The sequence below is a fragment of the Scatophagus argus genome, chromosome 20, assembly GCF_020382885.2.
Source record: "Scatophagus argus isolate fScaArg1 chromosome 20, fScaArg1.pri, whole genome shotgun sequence".
NCBI classification, from domain to species: Eukaryota; Metazoa; Chordata; class Actinopteri; family Scatophagidae; genus Scatophagus; species Scatophagus argus.
This window is the reverse complement of record NC_058512.1, coordinates 6,090,827-6,112,260: the sequence shown is the minus strand read 5'-3', so window position 1 is coordinate 6,112,260 and position 21,434 is coordinate 6,090,827. Positions and strand designations below refer to the sequence as shown.

At 42.5% G+C, this 21,434-nt stretch overlaps 1 protein-coding gene across 8 annotated transcripts in view; it reads right to left on the bottom strand.

The window, feature by feature from the left end:
• The window catches only part of LOC124051315 (probable E3 ubiquitin-protein ligase HERC1), a 38,426-nt gene that overhangs the window by 8,445 nt on the left and 8,547 nt on the right, over positions 1-21,434 (bottom strand). For 2 of the 8 annotated variants that reach the window (XM_046374564.1, XM_046374565.1), the window contains exons 14-57: positions 21,181-21,306; positions 20,607-20,828; positions 20,309-20,461; positions 20,068-20,200; positions 19,407-19,610; positions 19,003-19,224; positions 18,457-18,630; positions 18,247-18,361; positions 17,837-17,954; positions 17,355-17,556; positions 16,909-17,209; positions 16,763-16,811; positions 16,642-16,687; positions 15,933-16,183; positions 15,489-15,686; positions 15,202-15,322; positions 14,851-15,091; positions 14,574-14,740; positions 14,230-14,382; positions 14,044-14,141; positions 13,813-13,908; positions 12,851-13,018; positions 12,511-12,750; positions 12,328-12,411; positions 11,889-12,114; positions 10,423-10,717; positions 9,317-10,095; positions 8,753-8,963; positions 7,916-8,085; positions 7,011-7,109; positions 5,899-6,085; positions 5,660-5,787; positions 5,217-5,425; positions 4,820-5,079; positions 4,629-4,681; positions 4,349-4,546; positions 3,222-3,390; positions 2,883-3,132; positions 2,477-2,699; positions 2,083-2,360; positions 1,626-1,753; positions 1,316-1,443; positions 951-1,178; positions 79-206 (exon numbers count right to left, since the gene is read on the bottom strand). In XM_046374564.1, the coding sequence (XP_046230520.1) occupies positions 79-206; positions 951-1,178; positions 1,316-1,443; positions 1,626-1,753; positions 2,083-2,360; positions 2,477-2,699; positions 2,883-3,132; positions 3,222-3,390; positions 4,349-4,546; positions 4,629-4,681; positions 4,820-5,079; positions 5,217-5,425; positions 5,660-5,787; positions 5,899-6,085; positions 7,011-7,109; positions 7,916-8,085; positions 8,753-8,963; positions 9,317-10,095; positions 10,423-10,717; positions 11,889-12,114; positions 12,328-12,411; positions 12,511-12,750; positions 12,851-13,018; positions 13,813-13,908; positions 14,044-14,141; positions 14,230-14,382; positions 14,574-14,740; positions 14,851-15,091; positions 15,202-15,322; positions 15,489-15,686; positions 15,933-16,183; positions 16,642-16,687; positions 16,763-16,811; positions 16,909-17,209; positions 17,355-17,556; positions 17,837-17,954; positions 18,247-18,361; positions 18,457-18,630; positions 19,003-19,224; positions 19,407-19,610; positions 20,068-20,200; positions 20,309-20,461; positions 20,607-20,828; positions 21,181-21,306 (8,229 nt within the window). The remainder of the gene's footprint in view (positions 1-78; positions 207-950; positions 1,179-1,315; positions 1,444-1,625; positions 1,754-2,082; positions 2,361-2,476; positions 2,700-2,882; positions 3,133-3,221; positions 3,391-4,348; positions 4,547-4,628; positions 4,682-4,819; positions 5,080-5,216; positions 5,426-5,659; positions 5,788-5,898; positions 6,086-7,010; positions 7,110-7,915; positions 8,086-8,752; positions 8,964-9,316; positions 10,096-10,422; positions 10,718-11,888; positions 12,115-12,327; positions 12,412-12,510; positions 12,751-12,850; positions 13,019-13,812; positions 13,909-14,043; positions 14,142-14,229; positions 14,383-14,573; positions 14,741-14,850; positions 15,092-15,201; positions 15,323-15,488; positions 15,687-15,932; positions 16,184-16,641; positions 16,688-16,762; positions 16,812-16,908; positions 17,210-17,354; positions 17,557-17,836; positions 17,955-18,246; positions 18,362-18,456; positions 18,631-19,002; positions 19,225-19,406; positions 19,611-20,067; positions 20,201-20,308; positions 20,462-20,606; positions 20,829-21,180; positions 21,307-21,434) is intronic. The other 6 variants (XM_046374567.1, XM_046374566.1, XM_046374571.1 and 3 more) reach the window with 6 other exon arrangements.

Sequence of the window (21,434 nt, the reverse complement as noted above, 5' to 3'; positions counted from 1 at the left end):
TACAGCTGCAGTTTTTTCTGTTGAGTTCTTCAGTGTACTGCAGTTAGAATGAGTGTGGAGTGAATTTTGCAAACAAACCTGGAAGACAGACAGGACTACAGGCTGCTCATTCTCATACATCTCAGTTGTGGCCAAAAGGATCTTTCCACTGGGATAGCCCACAGCAAAAGGCCTGTCCTCACTGTGCCAGGCGACACACTGAGGAGCTGGGAAAGTTCAGGGAAAATCAGTCTCTTAAATGAGTAGTTTGACATTTTGAAAAATAAACACGTTCGCTTTTGCTCTCTCGTCTGTACGCCCAATATGAAGCTACAGCCAAGAGGCAGTTGGGTTAACTTAGCTTACTGAAAAGAGAGCAAAACACCTAGACTGGCTCCACTGAAAGCTAAAAAAAAAAGAAGTCACTGCATCCTGCAACTCCCTGCAATAGGCAACTCTTTGTCTTTGCATTGCTGTTTGTGTATGGATTAAACAGACCATAACATATTAGTAAATGAGATCAAGAGGTTCTGGTAGATGGATTTACTTTTGGACAGAGTAAGACTGTCTGTTTCCTCCTGCTTACAGACTGTATGCTAAGCTACGCTAATCACCTGCTGGCTTTTTATTTAACATACAGACATATGAGTGTTATGACTCTTACTTCCCAGAATTTTCAATTCTTCAAGTTGAGGAAAAAAAAATACACAAACCCAAAAATGTCCATTCTAAATGTCATCTTCTAATAAATATAGGCATTTGACTAAAAATGATGACAATTCACAGTGGCAACATTAAATATAATATGGTAACTAATTAAGGACACACTCCTATTCAGTTCTCTTTGTGTGTCACCCTCTTAGCGTGATGCCTCCCTCTGTGATTACACTACAAGCCCAGAATGAATCTGAGTTTGAAGTGAGCAGTTATTTCTGGTAGAATGTCCCATGAGAAAGATTTAATCTCCTCACCTTCTTTCCTGTGGCAGTGGGTGAGTTCAGTGCTCCTGACGAGCAGGTCGATCTCCTGCATTGTGACCTGCAGCCAGCAGAGGGAGCCGTCCAGCCGTCCCACCAACAGGCTCTCGGCAGGTCTGTTCTTAGATGCCACTGGCTGGTCAAGAACCCACAAACTAAAGGCCTGAGCCCAACAGAGGGCTGTGACCCGAGACATCTGAGCCTCTACATGACAGTGAGATCCTGTAAAGTTACAGAAATACTCAGATTGTGGAAACTAATATTTTAATCAAAATTAATCAACTAGTGTATTATTTTTCACAGTAGCGATGGAATTAGAGACACCAGTTAAGTCTAGAGACAAAAAGAGTCAGACTTGCCTCTGATGTTCATGATGTTGATGTGTTTATTCTCTGGGGCAGCCAAAAAGTTTCCCCCTGTACTCCAGTATACAGGAGACATGTGATGACATCTACCGGCCCTTTCGCTGCTTGATCTGTCCGTCTTACTGGAGAGAGTACAAGGAAGAAATTTATTAGTGATCCCAGCTCTCTGACAGCATAGATGCAAGATCTTCAGAAACGTCTGTGTCTGTTGCTTCGTCTACAAGAACTCTGAAACTTTCAGCACAGCAGCCATGATGGCCAAACCCTAACTGGACAAAACAGTACAGAAACATGCAGACATAACCTGGTAATGCAGGAGAAAGTGGTCTGTAACTCAACAGCGCCCTGATTGATGCTCCATAGTTGCACCACCTTGTCCTGGGAGCATGTCGCCAGCAAACTCTGGTCACTATTCCAGGCACAGCTGCTCACCTGAACGGAACAGAAATAACAGAAAACTTATTTTAATTTACCCATCATAGGCTATGAACTGCTGGATCTCATTCTGTGTACAGTAACGGTTAGAGCTGTGATTTAAATTCTTCATTCTCAAACTAAAGTTCAAATTGTTGGATCACTTCTTTAGAGTAGAAATGAACATTGGCATTAGACAAGTTTCTAAGATTAACTTTTTTTAAAAAACCAAACCAGAAACCATCTCATCCTGTTTTGAGAACAAAGAAAAGACTGTATGATAAATGATGTTACAGCAAAAAGGGTGTAGAGAATACCAACTGCTGATCACGTTGTGAGTCCCTCACCTTGTTGTAATGTCCTTCCAGCCTCTTGAGAGGACATTTGCGCAAGTCGCCAGCCAGGTCACTATATGTTTGGGGCCGATTAGGACTGTCCCTTCCCGTGGCAGCCAGGGCCTGCACCAGCTGCTGAGCTGCCCATTGGCGGTGTTTACTGGTCAGTCTGGCAGACAGGACACATGCTGCCAACGCATTAGCCAGCTCCAGGGGGCCCACTCTGGCGGTCAGGTGGGGCAGAGGGGAGGGGGGCAAGGACGAAGAAGACACCCCTTGGTTTCCTGTATCTAGGTCAAACAGACACACGTGGAGAGTAGAGCTACCGTGAGCAACAAAATCACAAAACAAACACTGTAAACAAAACAAAAAAAAACAGCCCACTAAGCTAACGACATTCTCTCACCATTAGCCTCGTGCTCAGCTCTGTCTGCGCTATAACAGTGAACACCCTTTTCAGTGAGCAGGGACACCAGACTTTGTGTCACCAGGAATGTTGGGGGTGTCTGCTCATTGTTGTCTTTCAGTTGCTGGGCTCCCTGGGCTGTTAGACTGGAGTTCAGACATCCTCTCTGCTGCGGGTCACTGACGGCCCCAACATTCACCCCTGTGGCTGCTGCCATTAGGTCCTACAGGCAGTAATATTAAAAGTTTTTAGATTCCATCCATTTGCTAGCAGTTAGATCACAATTCAACAATTCTGTCTTTCAAGAGAGTATAATTAGTATTAATAAGACTGTTGCGTGTAGTGTAATTTACTTATGTATTGTGATGCAGATTTTAGATCATATAACTGACTGAAGAAAACTGACCTGAGTGCATATTTCCACTAGTTGTCTGTAAGCAGCAGGGCTGTGGGACACCACGCTACCGATGGCTGAGGAGAGGAAGCTGAGGCAACTAGAGTTGTTGCGCTCTGTCGCCCTCCCATTCACACCTGGCTGTCCGTCCACACAGGTGTGAGCCCTGCCCCCCGCCGCTAGAGTCATTAAACGAACCAGGATACGGATATCCGCCAGACCCAAGGACTCTAGTCCGTTAGACTGGCTGCACACTGATGCACTAGAGAGGAAGATAGAGGAAGATTCTTGAAACCACAATGACTGGGTTTAAGGCCATATTCAATGAGGCTTTATTCTAGAAAAACGCACCTGGAGGCAGTCTGAGACAGTGCTCTCATCACCATGCTGTAAGCCAGCAGAATCTGGGCCGTGGAGGTAACTCTTCTTAAAGCTTTTAGTCTATCATGAGAGTCCCTGAGCGATACTGCCTGCTGTCCAAGGCTCAGAGAGGTCTTGTGCTCAACGAGGGCATTCCCTGCTGAGGAACACACACATAAAAAGTCATCTATTATGCCTTTAAATACTCTTTAAATAAAATACTTTTTTTAAAGTGTGGCATGCAGATCCATCCAGTGTGGGCATGCGAAAGTCAAAATACTGGATCCAGTGGGACAAATGGGAGTATTGTATTTGTGCTTCAGATGCCCAGATATGATAAATCAATGTTGAGTAACTACGCTGCAGTACGTTTGGCCATGGTTTGGTTCTCCTGCTGCCAACAAGCACAGAGGGAATGTGGGTGTGTGTTACAACAAGTGGGCTAAATCTTTCATCAGAGATAAATTAGAAGATGAACAAGAGGACAGTGAGCAACAGAGTAATTGCAACCTAATACTCTCTAAATGGCAAGCTATTTGATATTTAGAGGTGTTCGCTTTTAAAAATTTTAATTTGTTGTCATGCTGTCTCTGAGTTCTGTCAGGTTGATCTGCAGAAAAAGGGTCTGGATAATCAAGTATGAAGTGTCCCAAAAACTTCAACATTTGTCTTAGGGTTGTACGTGCAGTGTCAACTGGGGAAAGGGTGTGTATTTTCTTTGTATTAAGAACTTTATGTTGGAGGGAAGAATTTTACACCACATCACAAAGTCTAATCTTCACATATCTTTTTCTCAGTACCTATGTAATGTCCATTTTCAACACGCTGCATGCATGATTTGACTCTCGCATTTAAGGGTCTGCACTGTGCTTGAAACAACCTCTTAGCTTTAACCACGACATGTCTGTTCCCTATGGTCCAGGGTTTGTGCTGTTACTTTCCTCTTTTTCTTCAGTTGCTGACCAGTACACTGGTAGATACCACAATAAGATACCTCATATGCACAAATACCAAGTTATCATTTGTGTTTGTAGTGTCTTCTGTAATTTTCTTTTGAATTTTTCTGAATAAAATATTTTGAGACATTTATAAAGTAAAGAAAAAAGAAATCGGAATACCTTTAGGTGCTACTGCTCTCGTAGTTTCAGCTGAGCTGTAAACCAGGGCTCCAAGGGGATCTGGCTCAGTGAAGGCAATGGGGTCTGGCACCAGCTTCTTTTCAGTCAGCCCCAGTGGTCTCAGCAAAACCCCAAAGTCCTCCAGTCCTGTCAGCTTGTCTGTGTCGCACTCTTCTTGGTGACTCATTTCCCAATCATCTGAGCAAACAGAAGCACCGTTCATAAAACTCATTATAAAATCATTTGAGAATTTAAATAATTCTGATATGACCTTTCTTACCATCAGAAGTGCTGTCCAGGTGGCCAATCAAATCAGATGTTAGACCTTTTAGCCTATGGCAAAAAGAGGAAAACAATCTTAAATAACAGGGTGTACAACCAGTGTAATCAAGAAGTTTTTATACAAGTATAACAAACTAAAAGAAGTGTTATTGGTTGCTCTGTGTGCAGTGCCTGTATTATCTAACACACCTCTCATATTTAGAGCTTGGATCGTTCAGGTTTGCAGCCAGATACTTTTCCCTACAGGAGCTGCAGAGGAGGTAGAAGGGGAAGTTGGAGCCACATTCCCCTTTGAACCAGACATCGACGTAAGCCCCGGTACTGTCATAACCCTTACGTGCAGCACTCTGACCGCAACCTGGGTGACGCCGCTTTATGTGATTGTTGAATTGCAGGGTAAGGGTGTTGCACAGCTCACACTTCACCATCTGACTGTGTTCTTCTCCAGCCTAAGACAATTGTAATAAGATGGATCATGATATTTCTAATGAGAACAGTGATGAGAGGACAGAACAGGCTTAAATTTATGTTTCAAACAAATTATGAAAAAAGATATTATCGAGCCTGAAAGAAACAAGAGAGAAACCTCCACTATCTGGAGTGTGTCTCTCTCCAAGCTGAAGAATGAAGGGGTGAGCAGGTCCTCATAAGTTTCTTCATGGTATGGGTCATCCATGTAGCCCAGCTCTGACTCCTCCTCAGCAGAGTAGGGATGAAACTCCACCTGCTCTGGCCAATCACCGACTGTCGTGTGCTGTTGGTACAGCTGAGGGAGGGGGTTGGGTGATGGCAGGTCTGAAAAGATGATGTTTGTGTGAATTTTGAACAGAATCAGAAGCAAAAAGATTTCATGGAAAGCTTTTAGTGTGAGTCACAGCAGTGTGATCACAATATTCCAATCAGGTAATGGCAGCTTGAAAGCAGCATGGGGTCATTTGTGTTTTCACAATGTCTGTTTTTCATCCAATACTTGATCTAAAACAGTTTCACTGTGCACATTTTATTGTTCTTCGATGCTGTGGCTCTGACCTGCCCTTCGGAAGGAAGTCCTCTGACTCGGGCCTGATCGCCGCCTCCGTGCTGGAGGAGGTCTGTTTCTAGTGAGGTGGACATCCAAGAAGTTCTCTCTCTCTATCCAGTCAAGCCCTGGCAATAGGCTATAAAGAAAATAACACACAGCTCATCATTCTCCTGGTTGCATTGATAATGTTAATACCATAAAGCCAGAACCAGCTGACAAATGTCAGCATTTTCCTCTAATCACTGACCTTTCATTTGGCTGACTGGTCGGTCTCTCAGGACATTGTACCGTCTCTGGCCCATCTGGTGACGGGGTGTCAGGAGCCCCCTCCTGTCTAGGCGACTCAGCTGCCTGCTGCTCCTCAGTCAGGGGGTGCTCTAGCATCCAGCTGGCCAACACCTCAATGGTTTGAGAGTCCAGGTCACCTGCTACATCTGGGAGGGACCACAGGGAAGTTGAACTGTCAGAGTTCAAAAAGAAAAGATGGATCATGGAGTGCTGCATTGCTAATTCATGTCGAACATCACCACCAGATGATCATGCCTCAGTGAGCTGCCTGAGGTCAGGCTAACGCATCTGCTCTAAGAGAGATTACAGAGTGCGTGACAAGGGTTAGTGTGTGAAATGTGTGAAAAGATAAGTGCGGGAGTTAAATAATGTGGGGAGATGGTGATTAAAAGAAGAGGTGTTGAAAACATTACACTGTGTGTTAGTGCAATGTGTAAATGTTTATCCATATATATATATACATATATATACACACATATATATATATATATATATTTTATTTTTTTTTCATTTGTCCACTTGTTGATAACAAACAGAAGATCTGTGCCGTGCATGAGCAGAGTCAGAATTTGTTCACTTTTACCACTGTAGAAAACACTGTCTGACAATACATGTTAACACTGAAATTCAAATGTAATAATTTTAAACAAAATATTTAACAGTTTGGATGATTTTTTTTTTCCCCCAATGAGAAGTAAAATCTGAGAACAATCCAACAGATTATATCACACCAGGAGGTACAGTCTCTGAGATACAGTTAGTTATGAGGATATTGAGGTATTGAATACCCTAATACTAATAACATATATCAAATATATGAAAATTTGGTAGCATTTGGTGTTATTTTTGCATTAAAACACAATGTAACATCATAAAACTGACAGCCTCAGTTGATTTCCACCACGTGTAATGGCATCATGTAAATCCTTAAATAACTGAAGTCTCTCTAATTTGAAGGATTTTTTATTCAGACACTAGACCTTTCTGTATTACAAATACTACAAAAAGGCTGCAGCACACGATGAAGGACAGATGTTTAAAATGCAAAAGAAGCACAAAATTTAGACACACCCCACAAAGCAGTACCTGCTGCCTCCATGGCCCAGTAGATATGTCTCATAGAGAATCCCATTTCTAGCAACCGACTGGTGACAAACATTTGTGTCCGTTCTGGTGGTTGAGGAGAAAAGGAAAAATACACAAAAAACAGAAAACAAAAGCAAGCCCACAGCTCCATTATGAAATTCTCATATGTGTAGTGAAATCTGTCAAATTATTGAAATATTTCCACACTTTCTTTTATTTATTCTTTCAGTTTATGGTCTGCTTTATTAGTTTGGAGAGAAAAAGACACTCCATCTCAAGTAAACCTATTAAATTTAGCTTTTATATCCGCAATGGATGATGAACCTACCAATCAACTAACTGTTAGTTTTAATGTCTATGTATAAGATATGAAAGTCAGAGCAATGACCTTGAGTTTAGTGCACTTCCCCACAACTGTTACATTAACACCAACATAACTGATAATGAAACAAATGGTGCCATTCAAGCATGTTGAATGCACAAACTGTGTCATGCATGCATTTTTTTAAAATACCTTATCTGTCCAATAGCAGAGCAAAACACATGCTGTTTTGAGGGGCATATCAGTTGTGACAAATAGCTGGACACGTAAGACCATGCAAGAGACAGACAGTTCTCACTGAGTAATCATAAATTTACCTTACTTTTGTAGCACAACTTAATTTTAATATTACATTAGTAGCATGTTTGAGCATAAAGCCAGCATGGGGAAAAAGTTAAAAACTGAACTGACCTGCGGGACTGCAACGATTAGCAAATCTACTCTCTCATTTCTCATTCATCTCATTTTAAATAGAGGCAAGACATTCAAATTAAACAATGTTTTTTGTTGTGTTTTTTGAGTGGAAAAAAAGCTTTTCCCCCATTAATGTCTCTGCGCTTGTTCTTACCCAGGCTGCTTCTGGCCTGTGTGCTGCAGGGACCTGGTTCCATGAAGCTAGTCTGCTGCTCTGTGAAGGCATCACAAGAGGCAGAGCTGGCCAGGCTGAAGCATGGATGCAGTACGGGGGGAGAGCTAACCAGACCGGTAAGCGTAGGGAACCGAGTTAAGACCATGTGCCTAGAGGGAGTGAACATACAGTATATACAGGAATAACATAGTGCAACTGGTGCCACACTGCCAGTTTTAAGTCCTGAACAAATGTTTGAAATATATTAAGCATCTGAAGGAATAAAGTGCTTTATATAACCCGAATGTACGCTAAAAATCACAATGTAAACCAAAGATGTATCCTTATATGAAGAGCCTGACTGATATTGGCATATACCATATGTCTGCTTCATTCACATTCAGAGAAGATGGTACAACATATGATTTGTACTGTGAGAATCTGTGGCAAAAAGCTTGGCACTACACTTGTCAAAACTCTCCTCCCTGAAGGGCTTTGATTTTATTTTCCGCACTGCAGCAGTTTGCTTGTTCGCCTCTTGAAAGCAGAAATAACACTGACGCTATAAGTTGTCCGGGTTAGGAGAAGAACAAGCAGACGGAACTGCAGCCTAGGTTAAAGACGGAGCAGGCAAAATCCTCACTCTCTTCTCTCATATACATCCTAACTCACCCACTCCCTGGACTCCTGAAAAGCTGTTGCTGCTGCTGCTGCCAAAAGATACAGGTCTGTAGCAATCAGGAACAACGTGACAACTCTAGAGAATAATGCTAGTTGTTGTGTTTCTATCCACAACAACGTGCTTCTACTCAACCAGCAGTTTAACTTTGTACTCACTGAAGAAGGCTGATGGGAAAGAAAGGGTTGAAATTATCGAGGGCATCTGCCTGCAGGTTTGTTGGCAGAGAAGATGCCAAGTCAGTGTTAGAGGATGATGCAGAGGCTCTGTTTGACTGGCCAAAGATGGCAGTGCCTTCTGAACCCACGCTGTACAAGGACACAGAGCTCGAGGACTTGGAAATGGGCTGAGAGGAGTGATGACCAGATTCTGTCAAGAAAAGGTAGAGAGGAAGGTTACATTATCCTGTATGTTTAATTCTGACTCTCAACCAGACAGGACTGTCTGCCAGTCCTCCTCCCTAGTCCTTAAGGTCTAAGAAAGTCACTAATCCTCACAAGAAAACTGCAAATCAAGGTGGATGTTTGAGATCTGAATGTTGATTATCACTGGATCATAGCATTTCAACATTTTCCTTTTTAAGGCTGTGTTAACAGTGTCTTCACCATAGCAACTAGAGCTGCAACAATCAGCGGACCAACAGAAAATTAAGTGGCTAATCTGGCAATCAAGTTAGTTAAGACGACCATAGCATTGTCACTCCAACCCATAAATCTAAATACCTTTGTGTTCTTTGTCCTCCTGCAGACGACTAATGGCTCCTTTGTAGATCATGATCTGAGCCCTTTCCAGGTCGGCAAGAGACACGCTCTGTTTGATGGGACAAGGTCTGACTGCCCACTTCACCATGCTCTGCACCACATACTGCAGCACTGATCTCAGCTCAGCACTCTCATCCCACTGTTTGCTGCTGGCCTTGGCCTGGTCAGTGTTTGGGCTGGACAGAGGACTCTCTGAAGAGTTGGAATGGTCATGTTTAGGCACTTGGAGCAAATCTGATAGCTTCTCACAACTAAAAATGACAGTCAGGGATTTCAAAGCCCCAATGACAAGGTATGAGACTCTGACTGCTCTCAGTTCAAGGGCGAAGGCATCCACTTTGGATGTTTGAGGAGGGTGGGATAGACAGGTCAACTCCTGATGGTCTACGATCTTTGTGGCATCTTTGGTTGAGGACAGTGATGGGAATGGGTCGGTCTCAACCTTCTGCTCCTTAAAAGTCTTCCTCTCATCTTCTGTTAGCCACCTGATGTCAGCAGAGATGTCTTCATCCTGACAGCATTGCAGCACGCTGTCTTTCATGTTCTCTTCTGAGTATTTCCTTTTCTGGGCTGGATGAGACCCCAGCCATCCCTGCTCCTCCAGCAGGCCCAACAAATAAATCAGATCTAACAGCACCGTTGGTTTGAGGCCTCCAAGCGGGGTGACATCGCAGCAGGACACGTCACATGGCTCCAATGAGATGATCGGCATGTCGCTGGGTGACCAAGAATTCATGGAGCTTAGTTATTGGGAAGGTTGGGAAGAACCCACAGATACAGCATGGAGTGAGACCAGGACGGATTCAACAGGGATTAATGGATTTAAGAATGAGAAGGAAGAAGCAAGAAGAAAGTAAGATCAGGGGGGTAAATGATGAAAATAAAGTAAAATGATAGACAAATTACAGATGTGGAAAGAGAAACACTAACAGAAAAGAGTTATACTGAGTAATAAACATGCTTAAAGCACCAGGACAAGAAAAATTGTTTAAAAGAAGTTAATGAGAATCATCTTTTAAGAAACATATGACAAGTTATTCTATCATTTGTATATGTATTTGTAATACCTGACAGAGAGGTCTGCCTCCTCCCACTGAAGCTTTGCAAGGGAGCTTCCTTCTTTCAGGACTCCCAGTAGAATGGCCCGACGTCCACTGGGCTTGTGCAGACACAAACCTCCAGCCCGCAGGCCGTTGTCCACTCCTCCAATCAGGGCAAGTACCGGCCACACTTCAGTGCAGAGAGCAGCCAGCTTGGCCTCTGACAGAGGTCGACGATGTGCCAACAATTCCTCTGTGTCGTCCCCAGGAACAGCTCTGTCTCTTTCACTTTCTTCCTTCTCAAAGTTTGTGGGACTGAGGCCTGTAGAACAACATGGGACAGTGAGTGGCGAACAAAGCGTAAGAAGTCAGATCCATGAAGAAAATATGTTTTGTAAAGATAATGCCTTTGAATGCATTCATCCACTGCCTTCAAAATTGATTTTCACATATTGAAGACTCTGTAAATGTAACAGATGCTCAACCCTCAGACGTATTAAATCAGTTTCCAGCTGGATTTCATCCATTTGTTCTTTACACCAGCTGTTGTTCCATAGCCATGGCTGGATTGTGATTGACAGGGGAGTGTTAAAAGACTCCACTGCTGAATTAATTTTAGTTACACATAATTGAAAGATAATGTGAAACCTAATATGATCAAAGAGATAATTAAACTGTGCACCTCACGGAGAGTACTGTATCTATTATGATGGAGAGACAGGTAAAAGAAAATAGTTTCATGTCAATGACAAATATATAGAAAGAAACAAGAAAGAAAGAAAAAACTACCGCCTTAAGATTTTTTCAGTATTACATAGTAGCAGTATTACATACATCTGACTGAAAACGATCAAGTTCATGAGGTTGTACATTAGCCTGGTGAGGGCTGCTTGTTTGAGGATTTTAGAGTAATGAAGTCACTGCATCAATGTATTTGAAATTTTACATTTGCATGTTAGTTTGCCGAGTGTAGATTGCGAGTCTGCATAAAAAGAGCATCAGTTGAGTAAGCAGTGAGAGTGGCTGCACAACTGAGTACACCAAAGCAACAAGGTGCAAACTACCAGGATGACCTACCAGACTTAACTAAGCCTTGGATGTCTCAGAATACACATGCAGGTCAGTTTTCTCCCCTCTACTCTGCACAACGAGAGTGCAAATTCAGATCAAAGCTTTTTAATGCTGGGGTGCCCATGTGGATTAGGTGTTAAGATGCAGAACATGAGCCGAAACTTCTTCAGTTCAAATCACAGACCTTATTGCTACTTCAGAATGGTTATTGTGAGTCAAATATTGTTGGTAACGCTAGTGTATGTCAGGGCTTGTGTGGCAACAACAGCAAACACATCCTTCTGGCTTCAAAAACACGAAACATTGCATTCTGCAGAAACTTAGAAATCACTGATCCCTTTCTTCACAATTGAGAACAGATTTTGTCTTCAGGTACAGGCTGAACATGCTTATCAGTGACCACTGTGGAAACTGCTTTTGACCTGGATTGAAGCTTCCTAAGTCATCGTCTTTCAGCAGGGGCCCAATGAGCTCCAAGTGGGCATGGATATACTGGTTGATGTGCGAGGCCCACTGGTCACACTGATGGAGCCTACGGAGGAGCTGCACTGTTGACTCCAGGAGCACCGTGGTCCGAGGGCTGCAGAGAGGCTCCCCAGGAAGTAGATTGCTGGGCATGCCTCGCATCTGGAGGTCACGAAGTGCCACCTGTGAGAGATGCAAAGGCACAATTTCTTTGCACTTCTTCCAATAAAACTACTGTATATTAAATTTCAGAAAATTACTCAGAATAGCCCAGGAAAATCTCTCACACATTCGGTGACACTAATGTCTTCACAGGCTTCAAAAATGAGGGACAAGACTGCCACACGTCATTTTGAGTATGAGCCTACAGTATAGTATTTACAGTATGTCAGGTACCTTTTCTCCAGGATTACTGCTGTAGAACAACACACAAGGGTACAGTTCAGAGGCAACCACACCTTCAAATGCCAACTTTGGCTCCTAGAAGAAAAACACAAATGCGCAAATATTGCAGAAAAACACATCAGTCAATAAGGGTACAGCTCCTCAATGCCGACTGTGAATATTTGTATATCGGACCTTATCATTCTTAGCAAATGATATGGTGTGAGCCTCCATGTCCAGGATGCAGGTGATGGTGTCACCCTGGGTAAAGGAAGGAAGTGTGCGGACTAGTTCCCCCCCATGGTACAGGTTGCCACTATAAGCACGATACAGCCACATGTCAGTGGTGGTATGGTGGTTGTGATCTCTGACAGGCCAGCGTGAAACACCAATACATGTGCCCTCATTGCCTCTGTTCTCTTTGCTGATGTAGAACTGTGGAAAGAAGTTTGATATACAGCAGATTATTAAAAATCTTACGTCTGCACAAATCAGTGGTACACTCAGAGGTCTTTTTATAGATACCAGTCCTCACCTTCCAAATGAAACAGCCAGATGTGATGGCAGTGGTTGCGAGGCCATAACCTTTTCCTCCTGAGCCATGAGAGAGGATGTTCCCGCTCTCCAATGAACAGCAGATTATCTTGTGTGGGTCAAAGGAAAAATCTCCAATGGGAATACACTCATCATAGCTGCCAGGACTCTGCAAAACATGAGTTTTCAAATGATCATTATCATAGTATAGTGTTACAATGTAGGGTTAATATTCTACATTCACGCTCTTTGTGACCATTTTTTTTTGTCCTCTCCCACCTCTCATTCACCCCCCCACCCAAATCACCACGAAGAACAGGCCCATCTGCTCTATCAAGTAGGCCTGCTGTTTTCAGTTTCATTACTGCCAAGAGTTTCCCTCTCCCTCCACACACCAAATCTCATGTATGTATGAATTCATTGACTATTTTTAATGGTTAAAGAAAAGCCAGTCACACTTCTGAAGCTGTTATGAGGGTTATGATAAGCTCGTTATTTGGAGACATTACGAATGAATTGTGAATAGGCTGAAATGTGTTCTAATGTAGTGAACAGAAAGCTTAGTTAGCAAATCATTTATACCATTTAAACAGGGTGCATGGTGTTAAGTTGAAGAATTAGCAGGAACAGTTTGTATAAAAGGAGGAGGCAGCTGGCTGCAGTAAAAGTTGGGAGGGCTCAAACTTTTAAAATGTTGGGTGTAAATCGTTCATTAATCAAATGCTGCGTGAAGAAGGAGAATGACTGCCCTATTTTTCATATACTGATCAAATTTTGTTTTGTAGTTAGCAGATCAGTGGCTACAAAGTGAGTAAACACACAAGACATGCCACAGTGCAAATACAATTTGTTTTACATAGTAATGCATTGACATTATACTGCTTATATAGCAGTATGGTACAATAAAGAAGAGTACAAAACTTTTATGTATATAGTATTAATGATGTAATACTGCTGCATTACCCCCTTGTGCTTTTCAGGAATCTCCTCATGGTTCCTCTCAGCTAGCGGTTCCTTCCACATATAAACAGACAAGAGCTGAAAGAGTTGCTTAACAATCTACAAAAAAAACAGAGAAAAAGAAACACCTTCGTTATCAAATTCACAAGTTGACAGAAAACACTTTTGTCAACTTGGGATGTACATATTTAACGCATTAAGGTCTTCTTCTTAACATTTTTTTTTTCATCATACCAGTTGAATTTGAGAAGGCTCAGAGCAAGCAGGTAACAGTCGTTCTAAAACATGGAAGGCCAAAAGCTTAGTGCGAAGGTTCTGGAAGCATGGAGATCCTGAAAAGAGGACGGTGGATGTGAACAGGGAATTAAAAAGCTTAAAGAGTTAGACTATGTGCTTTTTTATTATTTTAAACTGTCTTACCTAAAGAGCACTTGTGTGAAATAATGGCCATGAGTGGATCAATCCATTTGACAAAAGTAGAAAGTCTATTCATCACTCTTAAAGACAGCACACGCCTCAGAAACACCAAGAAATCTGCAAGCTGTGACTCAACCACCTTGCTGCTTTCCGCTCCTAAAACAACAAAAACAGAGTGGAATATATAGTTGAAAACAGAAGGGCTGACAAAAAATGCTTAAAAATGCTTAAAAAAAAGCCAAACCAACAAACAATATCGTTCATTGTGTAATCTAATTACATTACAATACAGGATGCTGTAAAAATACATGTTTCAGTGAAGTTTAAAATAACTAAATTTGCAGCACCAATTAGATGTGCGCTGTTGCTGCTCGAGTCCAGATCTGTTCTCTCAGCTGTTCCTCGCTCTGCTGTCTGCAGCTGGTGGAAATTATGCAGGATATTTTGGAGCTGCTCACACATCACCTCCATCAGAGCATGGGATACATCCATAGGCAGCAAATCCTCACAGGAGCTGAGAGCACAGGAAAATCTATAATGCAAATGCTAATACTGAAGTGTATTTTCAGTTTATAATGAAAAATCTGGTACTGGACTTGGGTCCAACGGTCTCTCCATTCTCACCTTGCAGCTACAGTTAGTATTTGAAGAAGACGAGCACAAGCTAGTTTAACAGCCCCACTAAGCAGCATGGATCCAGAAGTCGAGGCTGCAAACCAGCCCTGGTTCATCAATGCACAGCTGTTGTTGGTCAGCATGGAAAGGATATCCAGGATGCCACATTTGATGACCAACACAAGGTCCACTGGTTGGTAGCAGAAATTTAGTGCAAACATTGTGGCTAGAAGAAGGTGCTGGCACGAACCTGGGTATGATAGAGGCAAATTCTCAGCTAAATGCAAACTAAAATATATAATGATTGAAAAATAACCGACAGGGAGTAGCTCATAGTGTGTGAAACATTAATAAGCAAACCTGGATGTTCTCTCTCCACCAGGACCCTGTGTTTGAGGACATGCACCACCTGCTGGTAGAAGGTGTGGGCTGCAGACTGTAGCTCGCTCTGTGTCTCTGCAGAAGCTGAATGCGTGCCGGACTAAATTGAGATAAGAGGAGAAACAAAACAAACAAACATAATATTCAGTATTTCTCATCTCTACAGCTGGCTTAAATTAAATGTTTATCTGTTCATTAATTCATCACATCTTTAGTGATCATAAACATGTCCACAAACATTGTGCTAGCATGATTATTATATGTACCATGTAATGCTGCATCTCGTAATTAGTCACAGAGTGAGAGCCAATGATTTGTGTTCCCAAGGCAAAGCATCCAGAGAGGAACTGGAGCTGCACAGACTGCAACAATGCTGGAAACTGAGGGGAGATGGTGAACCCGCTGCTCTTTTCCTCCATCTTTGACAGGAAGGATGACATCTGACACAAGGCCTCCAGACGCAACTGATCACAACAAAGGGAACAGTTAGTCATTAGTCTAGCATGAATGATTTCAATTTCCAGCTTTGCAATTTTGCAAATTTTGTTCCAGGTTTCAAATAATTTTCCCCTATGTTTGGGCCTAAGTTGCTCATGATGAAAGCAATAGATAAATAGCGAGCTTCAGGTGTTTGAGAGTTGTAATTCTTCAGCAAGAATAAGAAAGTATATGCTTGTAATATGGTGTTAAAGAAAAAAAAATCTTATTACTTCCGCCCTCTGTTGCTGCTGCAGTATAGCAAAGGTGATGGCCTTCGGATCTGCCTGACAAGTTTGTACGCTGTTCAGTGTTGGAGAGGAGGATGGCAAGTGGATCAGGCTTCCGCAGACAAAATGGAAGACCTGGTTAAGAATAGGCAAAGTGTTGTTGCCACCTTGGGACATAGAGGTGGTTGGACTGATACACTGTCGCAGGCGATCCCAAGCGTCCTTCATGATGCCCAGAGAACACAGGGGTAAGGCTGCAAGAGACAGACGAGAAGAATTAAGGCCAGTATTCTGAACCCTCTTACAGTATTAATCATGTGGTGTTAATTTATGCATGAATAAACAGTTGGTGTGATTTTTCTTGGAAAAAAAAAAAAATCAAGCAGGAAATTTCCAGTTAGATACTCATTTTAAAATGTTTTAATGCAGGCTTGAAGCATTGAAACAAGTCAACAATCAGTGCTGAACCAAAGAGACAACTGAAAATTTGAGTATCCAAATTAGGGGGGACAACATGTTAAAGTAATATCTTGGCATTTTGGGAAATAGATGTGAGCACTTTTGTTCCGAACAGTCAACCTGTGGACCTTTCTCCCTGTTTCCAGTCTTTAAGCTAAGCTAAGCTGACTGGCTGCTGGCTGAAACCTTTCAGTTTGAAGATCTTCTCATCTATCTCTCTCTCAAGTTGCATGAGTTAACATATTCCACCTACCCATTTTATTCTTGGAATGTCCTGAGGAGTTTTTTGATTGGTCAGCCTATAAAGACAAAGACAGCACATCAGTCCTGATTTGTAGCTATGAAACCACATTTCACTGAGGCACAAGACTTACCTGTTTTCGGCCATCAGCAGACATCATAAAGAATTCGGCTGCTGATTTCCTAAAAGTGATACAATGTGGACAGTTGGTGCAGAAAAAACACACAGAAAACGCAACTACACTAAAAACACAGCAAACAAACCCTAGACAAACTATACCTTGCTCCGGTGGTAAAAGCCTGACTATTTTCCTTTTCACTAGGTTCCAACCAAGCAGGCTTGACACCCAGCAGGAGGAAGAGACAGCGGGAGACCACCAGATGGCAGGCAGCAGGGAATGACAAGCTTTCTTCAGATTCCTTCTGCTTGTCCCACTGCTGCCGGGGATCCAGCTCCCTCTCTGGGCTGACTGGGCTCTCCATGCTGCTCGGGAGGGTTGAAGTGCCAAAGGATTCGTACACTGTGACGTTCTGCTGCACTTGCATGGCCTCCCGGGTTGCCATGAATGATTCCAGGACTTCTGCAAGAGACAGGAAAGACACTTGATGACTTGTGTATATTATGTATTTCTGTCGGTGTGCGTCTGCAAGTAAGCATCAAGAGACAAAAAGCTCTTTTTCCATGTTGCTAGAGGACAGGCAGAAATAGAGATACACATTTCTAACCTGACAGGTACATACGACTATTGCCAAACGTGTCTTCCTCTGTAACCTCCTCCTGGTTGTGGTTTGCTGTGGGAGGTGGGGGCACCTGCACCTCTCGGCTACAGTGGCCTCTTGGCTGCTGCTCGTGATCCTTTGCCACCTGCTCGACTGAGGTGCTTGGTTCTTGCCTGTCTGCATCAGGACTTTGGGGAGACTGAATGGTCTGCAATTGGAAAATTAACTAAAATACATTTGTATTTTCTTTTTCGTTTTAATCCTGTTTATCACACAAGTGTTTAAAAAAATGTCTCTTGAATAGAAACTATAAAAGTAACTGTGCAATAACTATTAATACTAACACAACTACAATTTTGCTGTCATATTTAAAGCAAAATATTAAACTATATATTGTTTATCACTGTGCTTTGTTCTATACATGTCAAAAACAGTTGCCTTGCACATATTTGATTAAGACATAAAATGGAATCATTTTAGTAGTGTACCTGTTTGGCAGCCATCTGCACCTGTGACATCCTTGGAGAGTTTTTATGAGCCAACAAAGTGCTTCTGATTTTATAAACTGTCTCGTAGACTTCTAACAGCATCTCACAGGGTTCATATCTGTCTCAAAGTAGAGTGGATAATCAGAAGTGCTACACAGTAATGACTATTTCACATCACCATTTACAATCAAGATCTTTATGACTAGAGGCAGTGGTGTTGATGGGACATGTAGTGTTCATTCAAGAAAAAACTACAGCACTTGTCCATAGGAGACCAACACAAAATGAAAGGTCCTTGAAGTTCCTTCAAAAATTTAAACACACAAACCTGAAAAAAGCCATTTTTGGGGCTTTGAAATAAAAAGAACATGAACAGGCATTTCAGTAAATACTGCATTTGTGTTACAAACCTGTCCTGCCAACAGGCCTCATTCTGCAGCCCAGTATGTTTCAGAAGAGCAGCTAGACTGCAGCGACAAACAGTCTGCAGCAAACAATCACCTGAAGATCCTCCACTCTCCCATTCTGCAAACAACAAAATTATTACAACAAAGTCAATAAAATGGGAAGCACATATTCTAAAGACCAGAGACATGCTTTCAAACACACAAAACAAATACCTCTGCTGTGAGCATACTCCTCCATCTTCCGCCACAGACCACCTGCGGGTCCCCTGGAAGATCCCAGTGCCAGTTCCAATAAAATCCTGGTATCCTCATTCAGACTGAGCTCTGCCAGCCTGGCGTCAGTACTGCCCAGCAGTACCACCTCAGTCAGCCATGCCATCTTAGAGTCTAAAGGACAAGACATAGCACATTGAAGGGAAAAGGTGAGCTTGCAGCTTATTTCCTCATTTGCCTAACAATATATAAAAATCTCTGTTGTCTTGTTGTCCAAGATGTTTGCCATGCAAGGTTAACAAGGTAACTTAGTTGCTTTCTTCCCCATCTCTCTATCCTGTTGTTTCTTGTTTATGTCTTTTGTGAAATTCACAGTCAAAGAAACTGGCCTTAGTAGTGTACCTAACAATGTGGTGTTTTATTATTGGTGGTTCCAAGCAGAATGTCGACACACTGGTGTGGCATGAATCTGGGGTTGAACATTCATTCATTTTGTACCTATTTACCCAAACATTTGTACATATGGAAAACAAGTAGTGAGCGCACCCAGCTGTTCAAAGTCCATCTCAAGGCCATTCCTGAGGAGGATATTTGATAGCCAGAACTCTGACGTTTTCTCCTGAAGTGAAGGCGGCGGGCCTTGCAGCATACCACCAAGGCAACGACCGACGGCCAACGCTACAGACCGTTCCAGATCCAGCAGCCAAACCCACTTGCACTCCTCCTCCTGCTGCTGCTGTCCAAGGCACGTGTTTTCTTCACTTTTATCTGTAAGGAAAGTTCCTTGTTACTGTGAAACCAGCCTATAATTTCACCTGTAAGACGAATCTTAAGTGTAAAAGTGGCTCATCTTTTTATTTATTCTTTTTTCAAAAAGAGTCTAACCATGACATTAATAACAGCAATAATCAAGGGCAAATATCAGGCAGGTGGAACAAACTTTCACTGACCTAAACAGGTTTTGTGAGCTTCCATCGCGAGTTCCTGTTCCTCCAGGAGGCCTGTCTCTGGCAGCAACCTGTTGAAATCATTGAGGTGCTCCAACAAGGCCAATAAATGGCTCAGGAGTGGTTGAACTGTGCCCAACGGCAGCAGCAGCAAGGAGTACATTACCTGGCACAGAAGGCTGCCAGCCACAGAGTTGTACAACACCACTGGGACATGGGTTTAGAGAAGAGAGGGGGAATAAAGTGACTGATAAAAATAACTGAGGAATACAAACAGACAACTGATATAGAAGCAACGTAGAAAATTCAATCAGGAATTTTATATGTGCTTGTCATCAGACCAACTGATGCCTCAGCGCTGTCTGAACCACTCCTCTAAACCTATGGAATGGACCATGAAATTACATAAATAAGTAATGACAGATAATGGTCTTTGGTATACACAACCTTAAACTATGCATACATCCCATGCAGATATTTCCTGTATAAATGTTTCAAACTGCCTGTCTCTAAACTCTCTAAAGAATACATTATCGTGCAGGCAATTTAAATTGTATTGTTTGAATTAAAGAGCCATCGAGGTCTGTGCATAACATCAAAAAATATGTGGGGCAGTTGACTAACTAGGTTACAATGACACACACTTTATAAACATTAATCTTACTCTGCAGCTTCTTGATAATTTGTTTATCCAGGGAACTCTCCTTCAACAGTTTTGTGGATCTCCCGAGCGTCTCTGCAGCACAGGGAAGCAACAGGTAAAGATGCTCTCGTAGCAGCGTTACACTGCTGTCATCCTGAAGAACAGTGGAACCAGTGTGAACAGAAATACAACCATACAACCAAATGGAAACATGAAACCAGAGCTCTGGATAAAATGGTGTGTAGCTGATTCTGCAGTGTACCTCAGGGCTGGAATGGATGTAGCAATGGGCAAGCAGGTGTTTGTGAAGTCCAGACAGCAGCTGGTGGAAATGAGAGGGAGGATCAGTCTGTCCCTGGCTATCGTTTGACAGCTGCTTGTCACTGTTTTTCTCCAATTCCCCAAATGCCCGCTCCTGCGAGAACACACATAAAAGCAGAGGAGGAGAAGTAACAACATCGCTTTAATTTGATGGTAACACTGTGTACCAAAACATTTGTGAAAACAGGAAACATGATTTGATTGAGTCACAGAAACACACAGTGTCCTCTTTTCCATACCGTGTAAAAGCCTATGCTGAGGAGCAGGGTTCTGAGCAGCACCTCTGCCAGGTGCAGAGGGTCATAGGCTTCAGAGCCCGATGCAGAGGGGGTTCGGACAGACACAGCAGATGTCAGAGGGGGTCCCAGGGCTGTCACCTCCCCAAAATTGCTGTAACCTAGTAGAGAAGCTACATGGTTCTGATCCTGAAGGCTGCTGAGGACCATGTCCAACTGCAGACGCTTTGAACAATACAGAGAATAGAAGAGGCTCGTCAAATATTTGATCATTTACTGCAACAAATTTTCACAACATTCAAGCAGCCTAGCAACGCTCCGAGTTGGCACCAGCTTAATGTATCCATCCATTTTCCAGCCAATTATCTGGATCAGTCATTGCTAAAATGACACGGCACAATATACTAATTAATGTAATTTTTTAAGTGTCTCCTTTGTTGGAGGTAATATTTTCTACAAAAACATATTCCTGACTGATAACACACACACACACAGCACAACTCTGCCCATCATAACAAGCATTACTATAACAACATATAGGTACTTTTTTTAAATGAAAAAAGGGAGCTCTGCATACCTGTCCTTTGGAGAGGACATTCAAACTCTGAGGACCCTGAGGAAGGAGGGACAGGAGCAGTTCTGTTCTTTCCCTCAGTGGAGGCAGCAGCAGCGACGCACCGATGGACAGTGTGTTCAGAACTGCCTGAGGTGTCAACATAATATGAAAAGACATGTGGCTATCAAGCCTGAGCATTTACTACAAATAAAATAAAATGAGCACATATGAGCTCCAAAAGCCCAATTCACACCTAATTTAGTGCTTATTATCTC